The following is a 21788-nucleotide window of genomic DNA, read 5'->3' as shown; positions in this document are numbered from 1 at the left end:
GGGTTGCCAGGCATGTGGCACATGCTTGTAATCCCAGTGCTTGGGAGGCTGAGACAGGAGGATCACATGAGTTCAAAGCCAGCCTTGGCTACTTAGTGAGGCTCTTGCAACTTAGTGAGATTCTGTTTCCAAATAAAATAAAAAATAGGTCTTGGAGTGTATCCTAGAGCTAGAAAGCTCCTGGGTTCCAACCCCAGTACCACAAAAAAACAAAAACAAAAACCATGTGTTATATAATTAACAGATCAGAATTACAAAGTCAAGTGTGTGTGTGTGTGTGTGTGTGTAGTACTTGGGGAATGAACCTAGGGATCCTCTACCTCTAAACTAAGCCTCCAGCTCTGTTTTATTTTTTATTTTGAAACAGACTCTCACTAAATTGCTGAGGTTAGCAGTGAACCTGTGATCCTCTTGTCTCAGCCTCCCCTAGTACTGGGATTACAGGACCAGGCTACCACACCTGGCCCCAAGTCAACTCTTTTTACATTTACTAGTCTCCTCCAGCCCTTGTCCATGTGACAGTTTAATGCTATAATTCACTCATAACTTTTGTTTTGTCTTTTTTCATTAAAGCTGTGGCAGTCCTGATAAAATCTTTATCACTTTTGGTAAGTGTTTAATAGTTGTTGGAAGATTCCACTCCGCTTTGACGTAACACTGAAACCCGCCAATCAGACTTGACTTTGCCCTCTATCTATTGCAACATCATTTCTGGAATCCTTGAAATTGTGCGTGATCAATAACCCTATGATTGTTATAGATAGCAATCATATAAAACAATTACCACTATCAGACTATTGAAATAATCATGGTGTGACTTACGGGTTTATTTTTACACGTGAACATTCTCTCTCAGTTATCACATATATTTTAGCTGTGTCTTGGAGTGAAATACTTATCTCTTACAGACAGTTCAAAATACTCATATTAGTATAAACTCTTAGCGTCAAGGCATCCTCTGCCCGTTTTAGGCTTTATACACCCATGTACCTTAGACCTGTTTCTGGTATAAGAACATTTGCTTTAGAAGTGGGACCCTCCACTCATTTTGAAATGTCCTTTACTCATACATACTACAAAGACAGTCAGCAAAAATGACAATTTTCATTTTAAAATACCATCCCTTTCCTTCTCCAAATATTGTTAATGTTTCTTTTTGCCTATGAAGGCAACATAAGAAAGAATAAAGTGAAGAGCTTGAGAAGAAGGAATGAGGTGGACATTTTACTTTTTCACCTATATAGTAAATACCCAGCAAGAGCAGGTGGGTTGCAATATTGCCAGTAGGTAAAAAGAATTCAGATATGTTTTAAACAAATGCTGGAAGAAGAACATCACTGTGGTATTTACGCTTTATTGAATTAATTTAGAAAATGATGTTACACTTTCAGTTTTTTAATGTCAGTGTTTATAATATATGTGTGTTTGTGGATTTAATCCAGGGGGGGCATCTACCTCTAAGCTACACCCTCAACCTTATTTTATTTTATTTTAGAAACAGACAATAAGTTGCTAAGAGCCTTGCTAAATTATCGAGGCTGCCTTCGAATCTGTGATCCTCCCATCTCGGCCTCCCAAGTACTGAGATTACAGGCATGCACCACCATGGTTATAATATACCATTTTATCATCTTGCTGCTGGTGAAAAATTTTAGATATCAAATAATTGTGAGAGGCTACACAAAATAATTTTAATAAATTCCCATAGAGAACATAAGAAAATATTTTTGAAACTCTCAAGAATATAGGCAGCAAATCTTGAGAAAACCTCGATTTGCCCTCTAATGTCAAGTATTGAGAATATATCAGCGGGATATGGTAGTGCACTCTTGAGAAGCTGAGAAGACAGGAGGATCACAGGTTCAAAGCCAGCCTCAGCAGTTTAGTGAGACTCTCAGCAACCTAGTGAGACCCTGTTTACCAATAAGAAATAAAATCAGGCTGGGAGTGTAGCTTGGAGGCAGAATGCCTCTAGGTTCGATTTCCAGTACCAAAAAATAAATAAAAATAAACATATCTACTAAAACTTCTAATTATAGATAAAAATGATATTATTTTGATAACACTTCAGATTTATTCTCTCGTTTCAAATGTTCATATGATGATGATGATGATTTTTGTTTCGTTCAAAAAAGGATTTGTATATTTAGTTACTCATTCAACAATGGAGCAAATCCAGGCTCAGGTATATCCGAACAGTATAAGAGTACCTGGAGAAAGTAACAAAGAGACTGTTTGGGGGCCGGGGGGGGGGGGGAAGAGGTAATGGGGATTGAATGGGAATTGGACACAGGAACCTTTTATCTCTGAGCTACACCTTCAGCTCTGTATTATTATTATTGTTGTTATTGTTATTATTATTTATTTTTGAAACAGGTTCTAAGTTGCAGAGGCTAGCCTTGAACCTGCGCCATCTATTATTACAGTTGTTCTGTTTATTTGCCATTTCATTTTCTCCCAAGTTTATTACCATCATTGAAATCCTCATAGCTTACGAAGCTGTAGTTCTACAGCCCACCAAGGGGTGCCACAAAGATTTATCTTCACCTCTCTGTCCTTCAGTAAGTCATATTTAACAATGTATATCAAGGAGCTGGGGCTATAACTCCATAGTACAGCATTTTCCTGGAATGTGCTGAGCCCTGATTTCAATCCCCAGAAACACACACACACACACACACACACACACACACGCATGCACGCACACGCACGCACACGCACACGCACACGCACACGCACACAAGACATGTCAAGCTCTGCCAGAGAGATGAGCCCAGTAATATATCCCTCGTATTCAGAAGAGCCTGTGTTTTCTTCTTATTGTAGAGTTTAAGTCAGTTCTCTGTTCAAAATATACAAACTTCAGTTTTGTGGTGTTCTACTTACTTACTATAATAGCTTTTTTTTATTTTGAGAATTCCATAAAAATAGATTCTATCCAGGCACAGTAGTGCACACCCGTGATCCTGGTACTTGGGAGGCTGAGACAGGAGAATCACAGGTTCAAGGCCAACACTTAGTAACTTAGTGAGATTCAGATTCAAAATAAAAAAATAAAGGGACTAGAGGAGTTGCTCAGAGGTGGGACACGCCTCGGTTCAATCCCCAGTACCACACACACACGCACAAAATAGATTCTAACATTCCAATATCCCTTGAAAACTGAATGGGATGATTAATCACAATGGATAAAATATTTCTATATTTTATATCACTCAGGTAAAATTAGATATGAATGTTTATCAAATTGAAGTTAGTTTTTAGAGAATAGGATAAATTAATTAGCCTTGTAGTCTTGATGTTTAGTGAACTAAGAAACATGGGTCATTATATTTAAATGAACTGTCATTTCTTTTTTTATATATAGTACTGGGAATTGAATCCAGAGGCATTCTACCTCCAAGCTACATCTCCAATCCGTTCTTATAATCTTTTAATTTTGAAACAGGGTCTCACTAAGTTACTGAGACTGGCCTCCAACCTGCAATCCTCCTGTCCCAGCCTTCCAAATATTTATATTACAGGCATGCATCACCCTAACTATCTCCTGTCATTTCTTTATAATAAACAAATGTCAAGTTAGCTGTATTGTGTAAAAGTTAAACTTTTAAGTAGCAGAAGGATTTCCTCTAAATTCATTTTCTTTAAAATTCTAGGATAAAAGGAAATTTTCTTATTTTTAAAAAAAAGCCATTTAATATGAATCTTGGGTGATAAAATATGATGCTCTCTAGATTACCAAGAAAAGATTTGGGCTATAGATTTACATCCATTGCCATTTTCTTAAAAAGTCAACAATATTGACTTATTTTATCCAACCCTGTAACTTATTTCATTTTCCGCAAAAACACTTAAAGTATTGATTAATAACCTGAGGTAGTAGTAACTCAAATACTATCATTCAAACATTTGGAAAATCTAAAAAGAAAAAAGTCCATGAAAAACATTGATGTTCCTGTCAGTCATCTGGAGTTGATTTTTTTTTTTTATTCTGAAGTAGTTAATATGTTACAAAAATAAGTGATGCGGAGTTTACCTTCACTGCCCATCGGGTAAAATAAAAACCAGAGGATCTGGAACCTGATCATAGTTCAAGGGATCTGGGGCTGAGGCTCCCAATATTTTCTGTTCCTCCTACACCATGAGAAGAAGTCAGCTGCCCAAGCCAGTCTTGATTCTACTTTTTCTGCTCCTTCCCGGAGATGTTTCTGCTTCTGCAAAACCGTAAGAAACAGTTCCAGAAATTTCTATTGCTCTCCTTCTTACCCATGGCATGATCTTCTTCTTGATCTTTCTTTTTTTTTCTTCATTTTCTTTCTTCTTCTTCTTCTTCTTCTTCTTCTTCTTCTTCTTCTTCTTCTTCTTCTTCTCCTCCTCCTCCTCCTCCTCCTCCTCCTCCTCCTCCTCCTCCTCCTCCTCCTCCTCCTCCTCCTCCTCCTTCTTCTTCTTCGTGTGTGTTACTAGGGATGGAACCCAGGGGCCTTCTACCTCCAGGCTACACTCCCCAATCTATTTTATGTTTTATTTGGAAACAGAGTCTCACTAAGTTGCAGAGAGCCTCCCTAGCTGAGGCTGTCTTTGACCTGGCGCGATCCTCCTGTATCAGCCTCCCAAGTACTGGGATTACAAGCGTGCGCCACCACGCCCAGCTTGATCTCTATCTTCTGATTTCCTATGCAATGAGCTGTTGTCTGTGGTACTTAGGAAGCTCCATAAACTGTTATTGCTTATGTGGAAGGAGACATCCTTGGATTCTAGAAAATCTAGAGATGCAGGGCCGTGGCATTTGTCAAACACTCACCAAATAAGAATATAGAATTTCTACCCCCCCCCAAAAAAAAGATGAATTTCTATTGGTTTATTAAGTGGGTAGGAGTGTCTAGCCATTGTCATGTGACTCTGTGTCTGTGTTTCCCCCACGTCAAGGAGCACCAGGACAGACAGAGGATCTACAGACAAGCCAGGACCAGGCAAGCCAGGCCTTAGGCATCAGTTCGCTGGACCCTTCAGCAAAAGTTAGGTTCTGGCATTAGGTTAACAAAACCCAGACCTTTTCCCTCAGTATCTCACATAATAGAAAGGAGAGAGATGTTGCACAGAAAATGCAAGATAGCCCCCAAACAGAAGCAAGCATCACAGGCTTCTGTGAGAAGAGCCACAAAGATCCCCTAACCCTTCACGGGACCCGCTGTAAGAGAAGGGACGCCGCCAAGTTCTGTATAGAGAAAGTTGCACTTGAGTCTTCTAAAGCAAGTCAAAGCTCTCTGGACAGACAAAGACACTCAGAAAAAAAAGAGAGGGGTGTGTGAAAACATATCGTATCACAAAAATGCAGCGTGTTTGAGTGACCGTCAGTGGAAGGCATGCAGCGAGTGAGAGGGGTTTTCTGCTGGGAGCTCTGGTAAGGGCGCTGGTGACTATCCCAGCTTTGCTTGGCTTGACTTCCATCCCCAGAGAATGAGAGAGAGAAAAGAACCAAGACTGCTTCTTCAGCTGACGTGAAAAGCACTGTGGTCTCCCAATTCAGTAAATGTCATTTTTCTAGTGTTGCGTTTCTAGTATTTCTGAGGACAGAAAGTCAAGGCAGCCATATGAAACCTGAGACCGCAAGTGGACAGGTTCTTAATGCTTTTAATGGGGACTCCTGGAGTAGCTCAGGCTTTGTAGGTTTGGGATTCCTATCCAGAACCTTAATAATTCATGGATCGCTTACCCAAGGTGGTTTTCTTTCATATATATATATTTTATTGTTGCTTTATAGTCTGACAGTCTCACACCATAATGTATAAAATCGAGGTAGTGGCATTCAGGCACACAGCAGTTGGGGAGCTCTCCCCCCAGGGCCCCCTCTTCCCTCCTTCCCCACACGTGATCTTGAGATCGGCTTCGGTATTCTCTCGTATGTGCACTGTAACCATGGAAGTGTTTCCTTCATTAACCCTTCCTCTCCCCTTCCTTCCCTAGATCACCCCCCTTTGTTCACTGGGGTTTCTCCTTCATAGTCTAAAGTCCCTTTTGTTTCCCGATTACTTCTTAGCTTCTGCACATAAGAGAAAACATACAGCCCCAGGTCTGTCCTTTTTCCTGCAAGTGACATAATGTTGTCCTTCTTTATGCTGAACAGAACTGCATTGTGTGGACATCCCATAATTCTGTAAGGTTGATGGACACCTAAGTGGGTTTCATATTTGACTCTTGTGAGTTGTGCTGCTGTGAACAGCCGTATGCATGTCTTAACCCCAATTAGAATGACAATCATCAGGAAGTCAAACTACCATAAATGCTGGAATGGATGTGGGGAAACGGGAATGCTTCTTTATTATCAGTGGGATTGCAAATCAGCGCAGCCACTTCATAGACCAGTGTGGAGATTCCTAAGAAAATTGGGAATGGATCTACCATACCACTCCTGGGTATCTTCCCAAGAAAACAGAAATCAGAATATATAGACGATTACCCAAGGTTTTCTAATACACTGAGGGTAGACATTCACGAAACACAAGGAAACACACCAATGTTTAATTTGTGGACCTCTAAGTTCCTGAGCTCTTGGCCTTTGAGAAATATGGGCCTGCTGAAATCCAACCTCTGATCTGTGACAACAGTAAAGACAGCCTAAGGAAACGGCCCCCATGATGATGTCTTCGGAGCCCACTTTATCTTTGGCCCTTTCCTTCTAGGCAGTACCTGGTGCTGGTCCCGTCACAGCTTTACGCTGGGGTTCTCAAACAGGCCTGTGTCGTCCTCGAGCACCTGAATGAGACGGTGACTCTGAACGTAACTCTGGAGCACGGAGCCCAGAGCAGCAACCTCCTCTCCAACCTGGTGACAGAAAGGAGCGCCTTCCACTGCAGCTCTTTTACCGTTAGTATCCACTGCTGGGACACGGGAGAGCAGTAGGAAGAGTGTATTTGTGGAGACCTTCTGTTCTCACCCAAAAAAGTTACAAAATATAATAATAATAATAATAACAACAACAACAACAACAAAGGGAAAATGAGGAGTGCCAAGTAAATTTCAAATAATATTCTAAGAATGAAAATCTACCGAATATGCTCACACAATACAGATCTAATGCAATATTTCAAATGTAACAGTGCCTATGAGATCTCATTTGACCTTAAAGTAAACGTCTAAGGTAAATAACATCTATGCCATTACTGAGATTCTTTTGTTTTGGTTTTGGTGGCATGGGGGTTGGACCCAGAGGCGTTCTACCTCTGAGCGACACTCCCAGCCCTTTTAGTTTTAAAACAAGTTCTCACTAAATCCCCAAGGATCTCTCTAAGTTGCTGAAGCTGGCCTTGAACCTGAGATCCTCCCTTCTCAGCCTCCTAAGCACTGGGATTACAAGTGTGCACCACCATGCCCAGCTCAACTGAGAATCGTAAAGTCAAGTGACTTTTCTAGGATCTCATAGATGGCTGATTGTTATTTATTGGTGTCCTAACTTCTTATCACTTAAGGTATTAATATTTAATTACATTGGCTTACTATAAGTTATAGCACATGCTATACTTGTTGGCCTTTGGAAAATAAAATATAATCATTTAAATACCACTGTCTTACCATAAAAATGAAAGGATGCCACTTGTCTCACTGCTGTGACTGGTTTGAAGAATAAGTTCTCTTTACTGGTATTTTCTCCTTCTATCCAATCACTGAATTGTTGGTGTCCTTCTACACAAAAATGAGAATCCACCTATAAAATAGGGGCTATCATCGGGGCCTTGTCTCTGACTAATTCTCAGGGACTTAGTTGAAAGACAAAAAACTCATGGCGGTTGAGACACGGGAAGTGGGTATGGCAGGTTCACTGGCTTCTGTTTTGCAGGTTCCGGAGACGACATCCCCCCCAGTGTTCATCACTGTGCTGGTACAGGGGCCAACCCAGCACTTCACAAAGAGGAAGCCAATCCACGTAACAAAAGTAGAAAACCCAGTGTTTGTGCAGACAGACAAACCCATCTACAAACCAGGACAAACAGGTTTAAAGAACAAGAGCAATTTTGCAGGGGGTTGGAGGAGGGAGGAGTTTTCGTGACCTGATTCTGCAGTCCCTGGACTCTAGCTTGCTGTTATAACCCTGGGTTCCCACTGTTGGTTTCATGGGAGAAATCCCTGTGTTTCAGTGAGATTCCGCATCGTCTCCGTGGATGTCAATTTTCGCCCATCGGATGAAACGGTGAGTCTCCGATCAGTGGGTGGGGTTGAAAAAAGTAGGCCAAAATTTAAGGCCTCTTCTTCGGGAAAAGTTGAGACTAATATAAGAGATATTTAAACATACTACAAAAATATATCATAAAAGCGCTCCTGCTTGACGAATATTAAGGTATGAAGGGTTAGGATCAAGATACATTATCAACTGCATTCTTTTGTGTGTGTGTGTGTGGTACTGGGGCTGGAACCCAGAGGCTTCCTACCTCCGGGCTATCCTCCCAGACCTATTTTATACTTTATTTGGAAACAGGGTCTCACTAAGTTGCTGAGAGCCTCACTAAGTAGCTGAGGCTGGCTTCCAATCTGTGTGATCTTCCTGTCTCAGCCTCCCAAACTGGGATTATAAGCATGTGCCACCATGCCCAGCTTTCAGCTGCCTTCTTAATGCAAATTAAGTGTTCTGTGGAAGTCCTCTAAAAGAGTCCAGTCACTTTATTAAACAAAAGAAATGCATTTGATTACTCTCTTAAACAAATAGCATCTATAAAACAAACATCATTTGCAAAATCATGTTAAACTAATTGTTTGGACCGTTTATTCAAATAGTAGATTTCCTCAACTGCTTGTTAATCATAAAAGGAAAAGTCGTGACTTGCTAAGAGAACTGTAACTCAAATTAAACATATAAAGTGCTATGAACTGAACATAGGACATTTCCTTGTTTGGATAAGAAGTGTAGTAAGAAATATAAAATGTTTCTTCCCTGGTCCCTAAACTTTCATCAGTGGGATGTTATGATTTTTCTCTTTCTGCACTTAATCACACACTCACACCATTTTTTTCTTTGCTTTTCAGTTTCCTGTCATTTACGTTGAGGTAAGTAATACATTGCAATGTCAGTTGGAATGAGGTCTTATTATAAGTTACCTTAAACTCTCTCTCTCCTTCCTGTCCCCCAGTTCACTAAAACCAAACAATTACTATTTCCCCTGCCTGCTTTATTCTTTGGAAAAGAGAATAAGATGTCAATGAAAACATAAAATTCCATGGTATAATGCAATTGAATGAATCTTTAAATATTTCTGGCCAAAATGGATATGTATACTATCAAAAGTATCAGTATGGGACTTGCAATATCTCAGAGCTCATAACTTACTGTCCTTTCCTCAGTCTAGAATTACAAGAAAACCTCCTACTAGTGCTTTTAAAGATGATTTGCTGACCCTTTATCACCCAAGGGAACTTTATCACCCAAGTTCCCTAAAAAGCTGCCCCTCTGCTCAAATGTATATATCTCAATTGTTTCTATGACCTCACAATACTTTTTTCCCTATAGAATCCCAAGCACAACCGAATTTTCCAGTGGCAAAGTTTCAAACTGCAAGGGGGCCTCAGCCAGCTCTCCTTCCCATTGTCGGTGGAGCCCGTTCTGGGTTACTACAAGATCGTCCTGCTGAAGGAGTCAGAGAAAAAAATAGAGCATTCCTTTGAGGTGAAAGAATACGGTAAGAGTCCTGCATGCCAAAAGCATTTGTAACACGGGAGTATTAAAAGAGGTAGCCAGCAGGGATCCATCATAGCGTAGTTGAAAGTGACCAAGTTGGCTATTGGCTAGGCTCCTGGCATCCATCATCCCATCAAATCCACTCACCAGCCCTGAGAGGCGGTGGCCATTATTATTGTCCTTGCTTTACAAATGAGCATATATAAATACTAAAAAAGCTAGTAACTTACTCAAACCAGAGCCCATGAGAAGCCAGAGATATCTGAATGGATCCCTTTGATTCAATTCAACCACTAACTGTTAACCAATGTCGTGTCACCTATATTTATCACTAATCTGTTTACCCATATCTTATAACTAAAGATTATAATTGGGGAGAATTATCTCATGGGTTTCTAACCTATATTACTTTAATCAACTGATTCCTAAATCATAGTGATTCAATAATCAACCAAACAATAGTTCAACTGAGTACAGTAAGCAACTGACCTACAACATAACTGATTTAGCAATCAGCCGTAATTATTAAATAAGACATTAAAACTGTCTTATTACTCACTAGAAATGTGGACTTGCTTGTTTTCCCACCTAAAACTTTAATATCAATTATTCATGTCACTGAAATGCCTAATCTACATTCCAAAGTCCCTGATTACGACAGAATCCCACATACTGCAAACTGCTGTGTTTACTGTGGCTGAGGAGTCTGATCATAATTCATGGTTCCCAAAGCTCACCAGAAAAGCCATAAGAATCACAAAATACGGTGGTGTTACAGGAATAATACCTTACCCAACTGTGGGAGAGGCTAGAAAGCAAGGATCTATCAGTGGGAGTTGGCTAAGGAGAGAAAATCACTAACCAGAGAGCTGGGCATGGTGGCGCACGCTTCTAATCCCAGTACTTGGGAGGCTGAGGGTGTAGCTCAAAGGTAGAATGTCCCTGGGTTCTATCCCCAATTCCAGTAAAAAAAAAAAAATGAACCAACATTTCTAAAGCAGTAGTGGTGTTGGTGGGGGCATCCATCAGAGCTTTGAGAGAATCTGAGAAAACTGGCATCTTCAGCTGCCAGAGGAGCATTCAGGGGAACTGATGGGCAGAGCTCTAAAGAGCCGTGACTTCTGCACCCCAAAGCCAAGTGTCCGGTGGTGGCCTGGGATCTCTTAGTAGAGCCACCATTTAGCAAGCAGAGCTGGGCACAGAGGGAAAAACCAAGGGCACGCTGGAGCCTTTTGTCCCCTCTGCCACCACATCTAACTGATAATCTTCAGGGGCGAATGGCGCTGCCTTCCTTCTGCCTAGAGAGCTCCCATATTCAGGGGGTCGAGGCATGGAGTCCTGGCTTCCCCAAGCCAACGCGGCACCACGGCCCTTGGTGATGAGTGGCATCCTGTCAGTACTGTCATTGATGTCCCTGCGCAGGGTCATTTTGTGTGGTCCTCGGTTAGGAATTCCCTTAAGGGAATCCTTCGCTAATACTTACAAGGTCTCCTGCCCACTATCACCTCTTCCTCTCTTCTATTCAAAACAGTTTTGCCCAAATTTGAGGTCCAAGTGAAAATGCCCAAGACGATCGCTTTTCTCGATGAAGAATTTGAGGTATCCGTCTGCGGCTTGTGAGTTGCATTGTCTTTTCATTTCCCTTTTCTATTTGAGTGAATGTGTTTTAAATAACAAGTGCTAGGTTTTGGGATATTTGAAATAGGAGAAGAACTCTCTCCAGCTTGCCTCCGCTCCCACTAAAGAGCAGGGATGATAGCATGAGACACTTGTACAACTGGTCAAATCATCCACTGGACATCTAAAATGTCCAGATCACAAACCCAGCTCACGCTTGTAATCCCAGCACTTAGGAGGCTGAGACAGGAGGATTGCAGGTCCTCCGCCAGCCTCAATGATTTAGCAAGGTTCTCAGCAACCTAGTGAGATCCTGTTTCCAAATATGAAATAAAAAATGGGCTTAGGGTATGGCTTGGAGGTAGAATGCCTCTGGGTTCAGTCCCCAGTACAAAAAAAAATAAATACATAAATACATAAATAAATAAAATATGTCAGACACCATTTTAAGTAAATTTTATTCTTATGCTAATTCTGTGTGGTAGTGATCATTATTATTCTCTGTTTGCAATGAGCAAAACATATAGAAGATGGAAAAAACAACTTGTTTGAATTACCCCCAAATAGCTCTGAAATTTAGAAACAAATCTAGTCTTATGAAGCATTTATCCCCAAAATGATGGTAAGCTAAAACTAGCCATCCAACTATGACTATTCTCTGTCTTACTATTTCTATTTTTTTATGGCTCAAAATTTCCTAAACTAGGAAAAGACACAGCAAAGAGTTGGGAAGCAATAGGCATGTGCTCTACGTTAAATCCTGGATATTCGTGGCAAAATTAAAATTACATACCATGATTATTTCTTCCCTGACTGACTTTTAATGCACCAGAGCATCATCAGCACACAAAGAGGAGAGGAACTTTCCCTCTTGCTTTTGAAAACAACATGAGAAACATATTTTCATTCCTCTTTTGGGCCTCAATGCTTTAAATTTTCTTGTCCAGATCTAAAGATAAGATTTGCCAAGTGTAATGGTGCACGCCTGTAATCCCAGTGGGAGGCTGAGACAGGTTCGAGGCCAGCCTCAGCAACTTGGCGAGACCTTCAGCACCCTAGCAAGACCTTGTTTCAAAACAAAAATAAATAAATAAATAAATAAATAGGGCTGAAGGTAGAGCTCAGAGATAGAATGCCTTTGGGTTCAATCCCCAGTACCATAAAAAAGTGAGAGTAAATGAGAGAGAGAGAGAGAGAGAGAGAGAGAGAGAGAGAGAGAGAGAGATTCTAAAACTGATTTAAATTTAGTAAACTATTTACTAGCTTATCAGCAGTTATAGAAACTAAAGGAGGGAAAACAGAAGCTTGGGGCACTGAGGCTCAACCTCAGTTCTCGTTTGGTAGCTTGAGAAAGTCTCTCAGAGTAATTGTTTCTAGGGCATAAATTCCATAAAAGATAAGACAATCACTGTAAGTTGGGATGGGATGGCTGCCTGGATGGTTCAACTCAGGTGAAGAAGCACCTGTGACATTTGCATTAGATCTATCTTGTTGGCTTTATGATTGTAGGTATACATACGGGAAGCCTGTGCCTGGCCTGGTGACTATTAATCTATGCAGGAAATACTCCCGATACCGTCCCACCTGCCAAGGCAGACATTCACAAAACATCTGTGAAGAATTCAGCCAACAGGTATGAGCAAACCATTCCCAGGGGCACTAAGACAAGGTCTTGTTTTTCTCATGGGTTATAATAGTAAAGACAACAGAGAATATGTTTGAAATAGCCATCAAGCAAGCTTATAAAGTAAAGAAAACACAATAGGACTAATTGAAGTGTTTGGAGCCCTCTTGAGGGTTGGGCTCATGAACTTCCCCAATGCATTTGGACAATTGTGTAATTTTCTTCCAACAGCAATGAGCATGCCAAATCTAAATTACAAAAGGGTAAGGAAGGACCCAAAGTTGGCTTTTGTCCAACAGATAAAAGAAAAATGTGTCAGGTGCTAGGAACTGGGCTAATGTGAGAATCAAAAGGCATATTATACGAACTGCATAGTGAATAATATTAAGTGAGCTAAGCATGGTGGCCACATGCCTGTAAATCCCACTACTTAGGAGGCTGAAACAGGAAGACCACAGGTTTGAGGCCAGCATGAGCAACCTAGTTATGATCCTGTTTCAAAGTAAAAAATACAATAAGGCTGGGGGTGTTGCTGAGAAAGCTGAGAAGTAAAACGCCCGTGGGTTCAACCTAGAATTCTAGTATTACACACACACACACACACACACACACACACACACACAGAATATTTAATGAGAATAAGGTTCAGATGAGAAAGACCTAGAAGGACAATGAATAGGAGGTCTCAGTTACATCAAAGAGGTTTACAAAGAATAATTAAGAGAAACAGCTGAAAATAGAGACGTTTCCATTGGAAAATGGAACTGGAGAACATTATGCTCAATGAGATTAGTCATTCACAAAAAATAGGAAATCAGATGCTCTCCCTAATATATGAAAGCTAGGGAGAAAATGGGTCATCGGAGGAACTCTAGATGAAGGAGGAGATACTGTAGATGAGCAAATAAGGCGACCTCACTGAGGGGGATGGAAGGGGAGAAGAAGGAAATTCCCTAATGTTCATGATGTACTTTAACAAACATATCAAAGTCAATCACTAAGCCAAACGTGAGAAGGAGGGAGGGAGGAGGAAATGGGGCAGGAATTGGGTAAGGGCTAATTGGGTTATGAGTACACGTATGCCTCCACCATCTTGCACTCCATTAAGCTGTATGACTACAATGCACCAACAAAAACATTTTTTAAAATGAAAGACAAAAAAGAAAAATGGAATGTATACAGAAGATTTTAGAGGAAGAGGACGTAAAAGTCCAGGTTGTGGTAGTAGTGGGAGCCGATGCTGCCAAGTATAGAAAGGAAAGTTATCCAGGCTACGGGGCCAAGTAAGTGAGAGACCAGAGTGAAGAACAGGGCGCTGAACATCAAGATAAATATTGACAAACAAGGCAGCCATGAGAGGAATCCAGCCGTCAAAATCTTTAATAAGTCCAGGAAACTGGTAGTTTGCTTCTTTTTTCAAATAAGCCATGATGCCTAGATAGAGATTAATTAAATAAGACTGAGTTTTATTATGCAGTGTCTCTTCGTGAAATAAGTGCAAAATAAAAGCAAATCTGTATTAGGATGTGGGCTGTATGTGTAGTTTAGAAACCAGATACCACAAGGATTCAGCTAGTTAATGAATGTGCACGTTCTTTTTTATTTATTTATTTATTTATTTACTTATTTATTTTGGTGGTACTGGGGTTCCTGGAAACCCTTCTACCTCCGGGTTACACTCTCAGACCTATTTTTATAAATTTTTATTTGGAAACAGGGTCTCTTAAGCCAGCACGGCTGGCTTTGAATCAGCGCGATCCTCCCGTCTCCGCCTCCCAAGCGCGGGGATTACAAGCGTGCGCCACCACGCCCGGCTGCACATTCTTTTTGATGTGTACATTATTAATCAGAATTTAGGGGAGGAGCTGAATTTTGAGGAGCAGTAACTCAGAGTCAAGGTCAGAACCGAAAGGCAATTGTCACGTGAAAAAATGATATTAGCAAAAGCACAGAACTACAAAATGGCAGGTGTGGAAACTTGAGGCTTAATATGGCTGAAATGGGACCCATTTTCAGAAAATGGGGGAGAGGCAAAGATGGCGATGAATAACTCAAGATGAATAGACACTTGATGTCCTGCTGGGGCTTTTGAAAGGCTACGCATCAGAAAGAGAATCGGAACATTTGTAAAATCAATTGCTGTGGTCAATAAAAAACCTTTTTGTAGACTGATAACTGTTTTATAGCCAATCAGAGGACCCAGGAATGTTCTTCCTTTCTCTTCAGGCAGACAGCAAAGGATGCGTCTCACAGCTCATAAAAACAAAAGTATTTCAGCTGAAACAAAGAGGATACGACATGGTCATACAAGCTCAAGCCACGGTCAGAGAGGAAGGAACAGGTTCGTATCATTTTTAGAATATTGATTAATTCAATAGATATTTATCAGCCTCCCATTCCATCTAAGATACGTTGTATTTCAGCAGCTTACAAAAATGATATGGTCCCTGCCATCGTGGATTTAAACATTTAAAAACAGAAGGTGTGTATGCCTGCATATGCACAACCACATAAAATCTCCACAAGAAATATAAGACCTCAGGCTCCCATCCATATGAAAATAAGCCATTAATTCTAATATTGAGTCAGAAGACAACTTTGTAGGACAAAGTAGTATTTGAGCTGATTTGTATAGGGTGACTTATATTTTGAAAGATTAGGAATAGTCAAAGAAAACATAAAGAAGATAAGCTAAGTAAAAATGTGGGTAAGCTAAAATGAAAACTGTGTTACATTAGGTTATTATTTATTATTATTATTATTATTATTATTATTATTATTATTATTTGGTGGTGGTGGTACTGGAGTTCCTGGAAACCCTTCTACCTCCACGCTACACTTCCAGACCTATTTTTATATTTTTATTTGGAAACGGGGTCTCTTAAGCCAGCAAAGCTGGCTTCAAACCTGTACAATCCTCCTGTCTCTGCCTCCCAAGCACGGGGATTACAAGTGTGTGCCACCACGCCCGGCCTAGAAACTTATTTAAAGATGACCTAGAGATTCCAAATTTGGGACTTATGAAAAGAAGTGGCCGTTAAACCAAGATAAAGAGTAAATAAAGCCGGACAAGGTGGTACATACCTATAAATCCAAAACTCAGGAGGCTGAGACAAGAGGTTTGTGACCAGCCTCAACAACTTAGTGGGACCCTCAGCAACATAGTGTGACCCTGTTTCGAAATAAAAGATAAAATAGGGTTGGGGATGTAGCTCAGAAGTAGAACACCCCTGCATTCAATCTCCAGTACTTTCCCCCCTCAAAAAGAAAGAGAAAGAAATGCAAGAAAAGCATCGTGATGAGACTGTGTCAAAGATAATTGCTCACAATTTAGAGCATAAAAATGAAGTTGATTCATTCAGCCAGTAATTTTCAAAAAGAGCCATCGCAAAACAGGGACTGAAGATGGAAATCGGAAGCCATGTCCCTGGTCTCCCTATCCCAAGAGTGAGTACTGTTGCTCAGTTTAGGATAGCTATGAGACCAAGAGGACCCCAGGAGAAAGCACTGCATTGAGGAGATTGGACCATAGCTCGTAGCACCATTAGAAGATTGGACAGTAGCTCGTAGTACCATTAGAAGGTATGAGGATGGGGGAGAATAAAAGGGTCTGATTTCTCAGAAGTTCTGGGAAGGAATGATGCTAGTGGCCCTTATATATGAAGCATGACTAGGGATTCATGTATGATGACCCCTGAGACGAGAAGACTATATAAGGGACAAGTCTGGGGTCTTTTAGACCTTGATAGGGTGATATCTTAGGAAATGGTAAAAAGAAGACACAGATGACTCTTGATCCAGTGGGAGAGGACCAGATGTTAGGGGTGCTTTGATTAGGCCATGTTGTGAAAAGAAAGGTCTTGCTGGACAAGTATTTGGGCTACTAATGTGAACTTGTTTCTAGGTCAGGGTGAAGAGGAAGGCTCTAATTACATGCAGAAAGTGGAAGGGGATAGCAGAGAGATGAGAGATAAACAGAATAAGAGCATAAAGAAGTCAAGGATTTAATAACAGGAGAGGCAGACAGGCTACTTGCAAAACCGAGGGTTCAAGATGATGGATGCTGACAGTCGCTTATATAAAAGTGAAGTGACCGTTGAGTTGCTTGTCAAATAGCTTCCAGAGCATATGTGTGCGAAAACCTGGAACTAATAAGAAGATAATATGGATGCTATTTTGTTATGATGGAGTGGGGCTGAGCTGGAGGTGGGTTTGAAATACGTAGAAGTGTTCAACTTAGCTTTTCTTCTTTTTTCAGGGATAGAGTTAACTGGTTATGGAGAGTGTGAAGTCACGAACACCCTGAGCAGACTAAAATTTACTAAAGTGGATTTACATTACAGACCTGGAATCCCTTTTTCTGGGCAGGTAAAAGATCTTTTCAGCATAATCATCGTTGGGGGCATGAGGTTTTTGAGAAAAATCTGGCAATCAAGAAATCAGTTTATTATAAAAAGAATGTTTAGATTAAACTGGGCATGGTGACTCACATTGTGATCCCGGTACTTGGGAGGCTGAGACGGGAGGATTGCAGGTTCACGACCAGCCTCGGCTACTTAGTAAGGTCCTCCACAACTTAATGAGAACCTGTTTCAAAATTAAAAATTAAAAATAGGGTTGGGGGTAGAATAGCTCGGAGGTAGAATGCCCCTGGGTTTGATCCCCAGCACCTCGAAAACATTTATTTATAATAAGAAATTGTAGAAAAATATAAAATTGAAAAGCAGTATTATAAACTGAAGGAACTCAAAGCTTATTTTTATTAGCTTCCTAACGCCTCTATCATGACTTGGATTGTGTGGTTTGGATATATTCTTATTGGTTGCCTCTTTAGAAGTAATGATTTTGTGATATCATTTCCCAGACAAATGATAAAAAGATAATTGTGTTAGATTTCTGTTGCTGTAGCAAAATGCCTGTAATAATTAACTTATAAAGAGAGAAGGCCTCCTTTGGCTGACCATTTTGGAAGTCCCAGTCATGAATGTTTGGTTTCATTGCTTTGGACCAAAAAAAAAAAAAATTGCTCCTCTCATAGCCAGAAAACAAAACAAAACAAACAAAAAAAAAGAATGAGAATGAAGAAGAGACCAGAGTCCCACAGTCTTCTTCAAGGACACAACTCCAGGAACCTGGGTACCTCGTGCTACCCCCAAACACACACACCAAAGTTCTGCCACCTCCCCTTGGCAACACCATGGCAACCAAGTTCTTAGCACCTGGGCATTTGGTGGACATGTAACATCCAGACTGTAGCAATGATCTTTCATCTACATGGTTCACATTTTTTTATTACTGATAATTTTAAACGTTTTTTTTTTCAGCTCCAACATAGATAATATCACTACTGGTAATTTTAGGCTTGAGAATCCAATTTACTAAACTATCAATTTTCCCTTATACAAAAGATATAAAATTTCTAGGCACTTTTTTAAACAGTTTCACACAAATTTGGATTACTTTTTTTTTTTTCTTTTGTGGTGCTGGGGATGGAACCCAGGGGCATTCTATCTCTCAGCTACACACCCAGCCCTATTTTTTATTCTTTCTTTTGAAACAGAGTCTCACTGAGTTCAAAGGGCATCACTAAGTAGCTGAGGCTGTCTGAGAACCACAATCCTCCTGCCTCAGCCTCCCGAATGCTGGGATTCCAAAAGCATAAGCCACCATGTCCGGCTTCCTTTTTTCTCAAATGTACTTCTATTGGTATATCGTAATTATACATCATAGTGAGATTCATATGATACAGACATTCGCACACACAGCACTTGGTGTTTTTGCCTCTGGACCCCCCCCCATATGTGTTAGAGATAGGGAGCGACCCAGAGCTTAAGAGGTGAGTGGGACAGAGTGAGAGATGGACTCCTAACAAGCAACCCCTTTCCTATTTCTAGGTTCTTCTAGTGGATGAGAATCATCGGCCAATCCCCAACAAAAACCTAACCGTCAGTGTGAATGGCGTCACCTACCATTCCCGTTTTACTACAGACAGCCGTGGTCTGGCAGATGTCACCTTTGATACTGTGAACCTCACCTCCTCCTTGGTGACCGTCCGGGTGAGTATAGAGGGGCGGCCAGGACTGCAAACACAGAGGTTCTCAGGGTGCACAAGTTAAGGACTCATAAGAAGAATGCAAACCCTAGGAACAAAAGAAAGGAGAGAGAATTACACACAAATTAAGCAATGCCAAGATCTAAATGAAAAGAAACAAATTTCTCCATTGGAACATTTTAGCCCTCGGATAAACTCCATTGACAGCGTGGTCTGGTCTCAGAAGATGTTGCATATCATCTGGAGATTTCCTGAAAAATGCTAAATTTTTTTGCAGTGCTACTGCCAGTTCTATATTTTTGCCTGCTTTGTGTGGAATGACACTATTTGGGAATGACTTGCTTTCTTTGGAATGACTATTACTGAATCGTCAAATGTTCTCATGCAATTTGTAGCCAGAAGGGTATTAAGAAAGTCACTGATCCTGATTGTAAACGAACAATATCCACTTAAACTGGTCCAGAAAGTGCTTAAACGGTCTTACGAGGAAGGTGGTTTTATGGATCGGCATTGTCCTATTATAGATTATAGATGATTAAGTAGATAAAAAGTCCAGATACACAAAGAGCCTATTCGTTTTCACATTAGGTAACTTACAAAGAGAATAACAACTGTTTTGATAACTGGTGGCTGGATGAAGTTCACACGGAAGCTCAGCACACCGCAAGCCAAGTCTTCTCCCTGAGCAAGAGCTACGTGCATCTTGAACTAGTCACCGGGACTTTAACCTGCGGGCAAGTCCAGGAGATGCGGGTACTGTACATCCTGAACAGACAGGTCCTGAAGGATCAAAGAGAGCTCACCTTCTACTATTTGGTAAGAATAAGAGTCTCTGCATCTCTCATTGTGTAGACTCCAAAATTGTTGGGATCCTATTAAAGTAATAGTTGTAGCCGGGTGTGGCGGCGCACGCTTGTAATCCCCGCGCTTGGGAGGCGGAGACAGGAGGATGGCACAGGTTTGAAGCCCCTCACTGGCTTAAGAGACCCTGTTTCCAAATAAAAATATAAAATAGGTCTGGGAGTATAGCCCAGAGGTAGAAGGGTTTGGTTCCATCCCCAGTACCACCAAAAAAAATAAAAAATTTAATAGGGGTGTGTGTGTGTGTGTGTGTGTGTGTGTGTGTGTGTGTGTGTGTGTGTGTTTTACTGGGAACTGAACCCAAGGGTGTTCTACCTCTGACTTAGACCCCCAGTCCTTTTTTTTATTTATTTATTTTTTTTTTGGTGGTACTGGGGTTCCTGGAAGCCCTTTTACAAATGCTTTGAAAGTAAGATTTATTTATTTTGTGGGTGTCTGGGGATGGAACCCAGGGGCATTCTACCTATGAGCTACACCCTCTGCCCAGTTTTTTATTCTTTATCTTGAAACAGGGTCTCACTAAATTGCGGAGGGCCTCGCTAAGCTAAGGCTGTCCACAAACTGCAATTCTCCGGTCTCAGCTTCCCGAATGCTGGGATTACAAAGGTGTGCGACCACACTTGGCTGAAAGTAATATTTATTTTCTATTTTATTTATATGTGAAACATATTTATTTTCTATTTTATTTATATGTGGAGCATATTGAAAATGGTATACATATAGTCTGTGCTTGGTGCCCTCTCTCCCCCCTGCTCCCTTTCCCCCTCCCAACAATGAGTGTCCAGGTTGACCAGGCTACATTCATACTTTTACACATATTCGGATGTAGCTCCTCCATTAATCAACCTCAGCCTTCTTCCTCTCCTACTCTTCCATTCTAGCTTTGGTGAGATTTCCCCTCCATTGTCTGGAGTCCCTCTGGTATCCCTAATACTCCCTAGTTTGGGCATATTAGAGAAACATATGTCCCTTCTCTTTCAGTGCTTGGCTGATCTCACTTAACATAATGTTCTCCGGGTCTTTCCATCTTCTTGGGAATGACATGATTTTGTTCTTCTTTATGGCTGAGTAGAATTCCATTGTGTGTATTTCCCATAATTTTGCAATCCATTCATCTGTTATGGAAACCTAGGTTGGTTCCATATTTTGGCTGTTACAAATTGTGCTGCTGTGAACATGGGTATGCATATGTCGCTGTAGTTCTCTGATTTCAACCCCTTTGGACAAATACCCAGGAGTTGTATAGCCAGATCATATGGTGGATCCATTCCCAGTTTTTTAAGGAATCTCCACACCGATCTCCATAGCAGCTGAGCTAGTTTGCACTCCCACCAACAGTGTAAAAGAGTTCCTCTTTCCCCACAGCCTCACCAGCATTTGTTGTTATTTGATTTCTTTATGCTTGCCATTCTGACTGGGGTTAGATGGAATCTCAGTGTAGTTTTGATTTGCATCTCCCTGATGGCTAATAACAAGGAATACCTTGCCTTCTGCCTTCAGATCAAAGCGAGAGGAAGCCTCTCCAAACCCGGGTCCCACGTGCTGCCTGTGGAAGAAGGAAACAGTAAGTGTTTTCTAATTCTATTTTTTCCCCCTCTCATTTTGCCAAATCGTGAGCAGCTTAGCAAGTTTATACTCTTTTCACATTGGAGGAAGTGGTCCTTCGCCTTCTGTTACCTGGTGATGGTGAAACTGATGAAACAGAGTGCCAGGCTGGGTTTCTTTTTAACTCATAGAGTATTTTTCTTCTTTTTATAAATAATTTCTAGGTTTTGCATTTTATTTCTAAGATATATATATACATATATATATACACACACACACACACACACACATATATATATACACACACACATATATATTGTATGTGTGTGTGTGTGTGTGTGTGTGTGTGTGTGTGTGTCACTGGAAATTGAAGCCAGGGCTATTCTACTTTTCCCTAGCCCTATTTTTTAATTTTTACTTTTAAA

General features: G+C 40.8%; 1 protein-coding gene across 1 annotated transcript in view; it reads left to right on the top strand.

Moving 5' to 3' along the window:
• Window positions 1-4141: 4141 nt before the first annotated feature.
• LOC308269644 (pregnancy zone protein-like) overlaps window positions 4142-21788 on the top strand; it is a gene marked incomplete at both ends in the record, with an annotated part of 43405 nt that continues 25758 nt past the window's right edge. The window contains 13 exons of the mRNA XM_080705009.1: window positions 4142-4224; window positions 6681-6864; window positions 7835-7988; window positions 8133-8185; window positions 9016-9036; window positions 9497-9665; window positions 11196-11280; window positions 12791-12914; window positions 15132-15246; window positions 17164-17273; window positions 18800-18961; window positions 19546-19773; window positions 21319-21382. Coding sequence (XP_080561135.1) covers window positions 4142-4224; window positions 6681-6864; window positions 7835-7988; window positions 8133-8185; window positions 9016-9036; window positions 9497-9665; window positions 11196-11280; window positions 12791-12914; window positions 15132-15246; window positions 17164-17273; window positions 18800-18961; window positions 19546-19773; window positions 21319-21382 — 1552 coding nt within the window. The remainder of the gene's footprint in view (window positions 4225-6680; window positions 6865-7834; window positions 7989-8132; window positions 8186-9015; window positions 9037-9496; window positions 9666-11195; window positions 11281-12790; window positions 12915-15131; window positions 15247-17163; window positions 17274-18799; window positions 18962-19545; window positions 19774-21318; window positions 21383-21788) is intronic.

This window comes from Muscardinus avellanarius, assembly GCF_963383645.1.
Source record: "Muscardinus avellanarius genome assembly, chromosome: 11".
Taxonomy (NCBI): domain Eukaryota; kingdom Metazoa; phylum Chordata; class Mammalia; order Rodentia; family Gliridae; genus Muscardinus; species Muscardinus avellanarius.
Note: the sequence above shows the minus strand (reverse complement) of the source record. Positions and strands in the feature narration are given on the sequence as shown.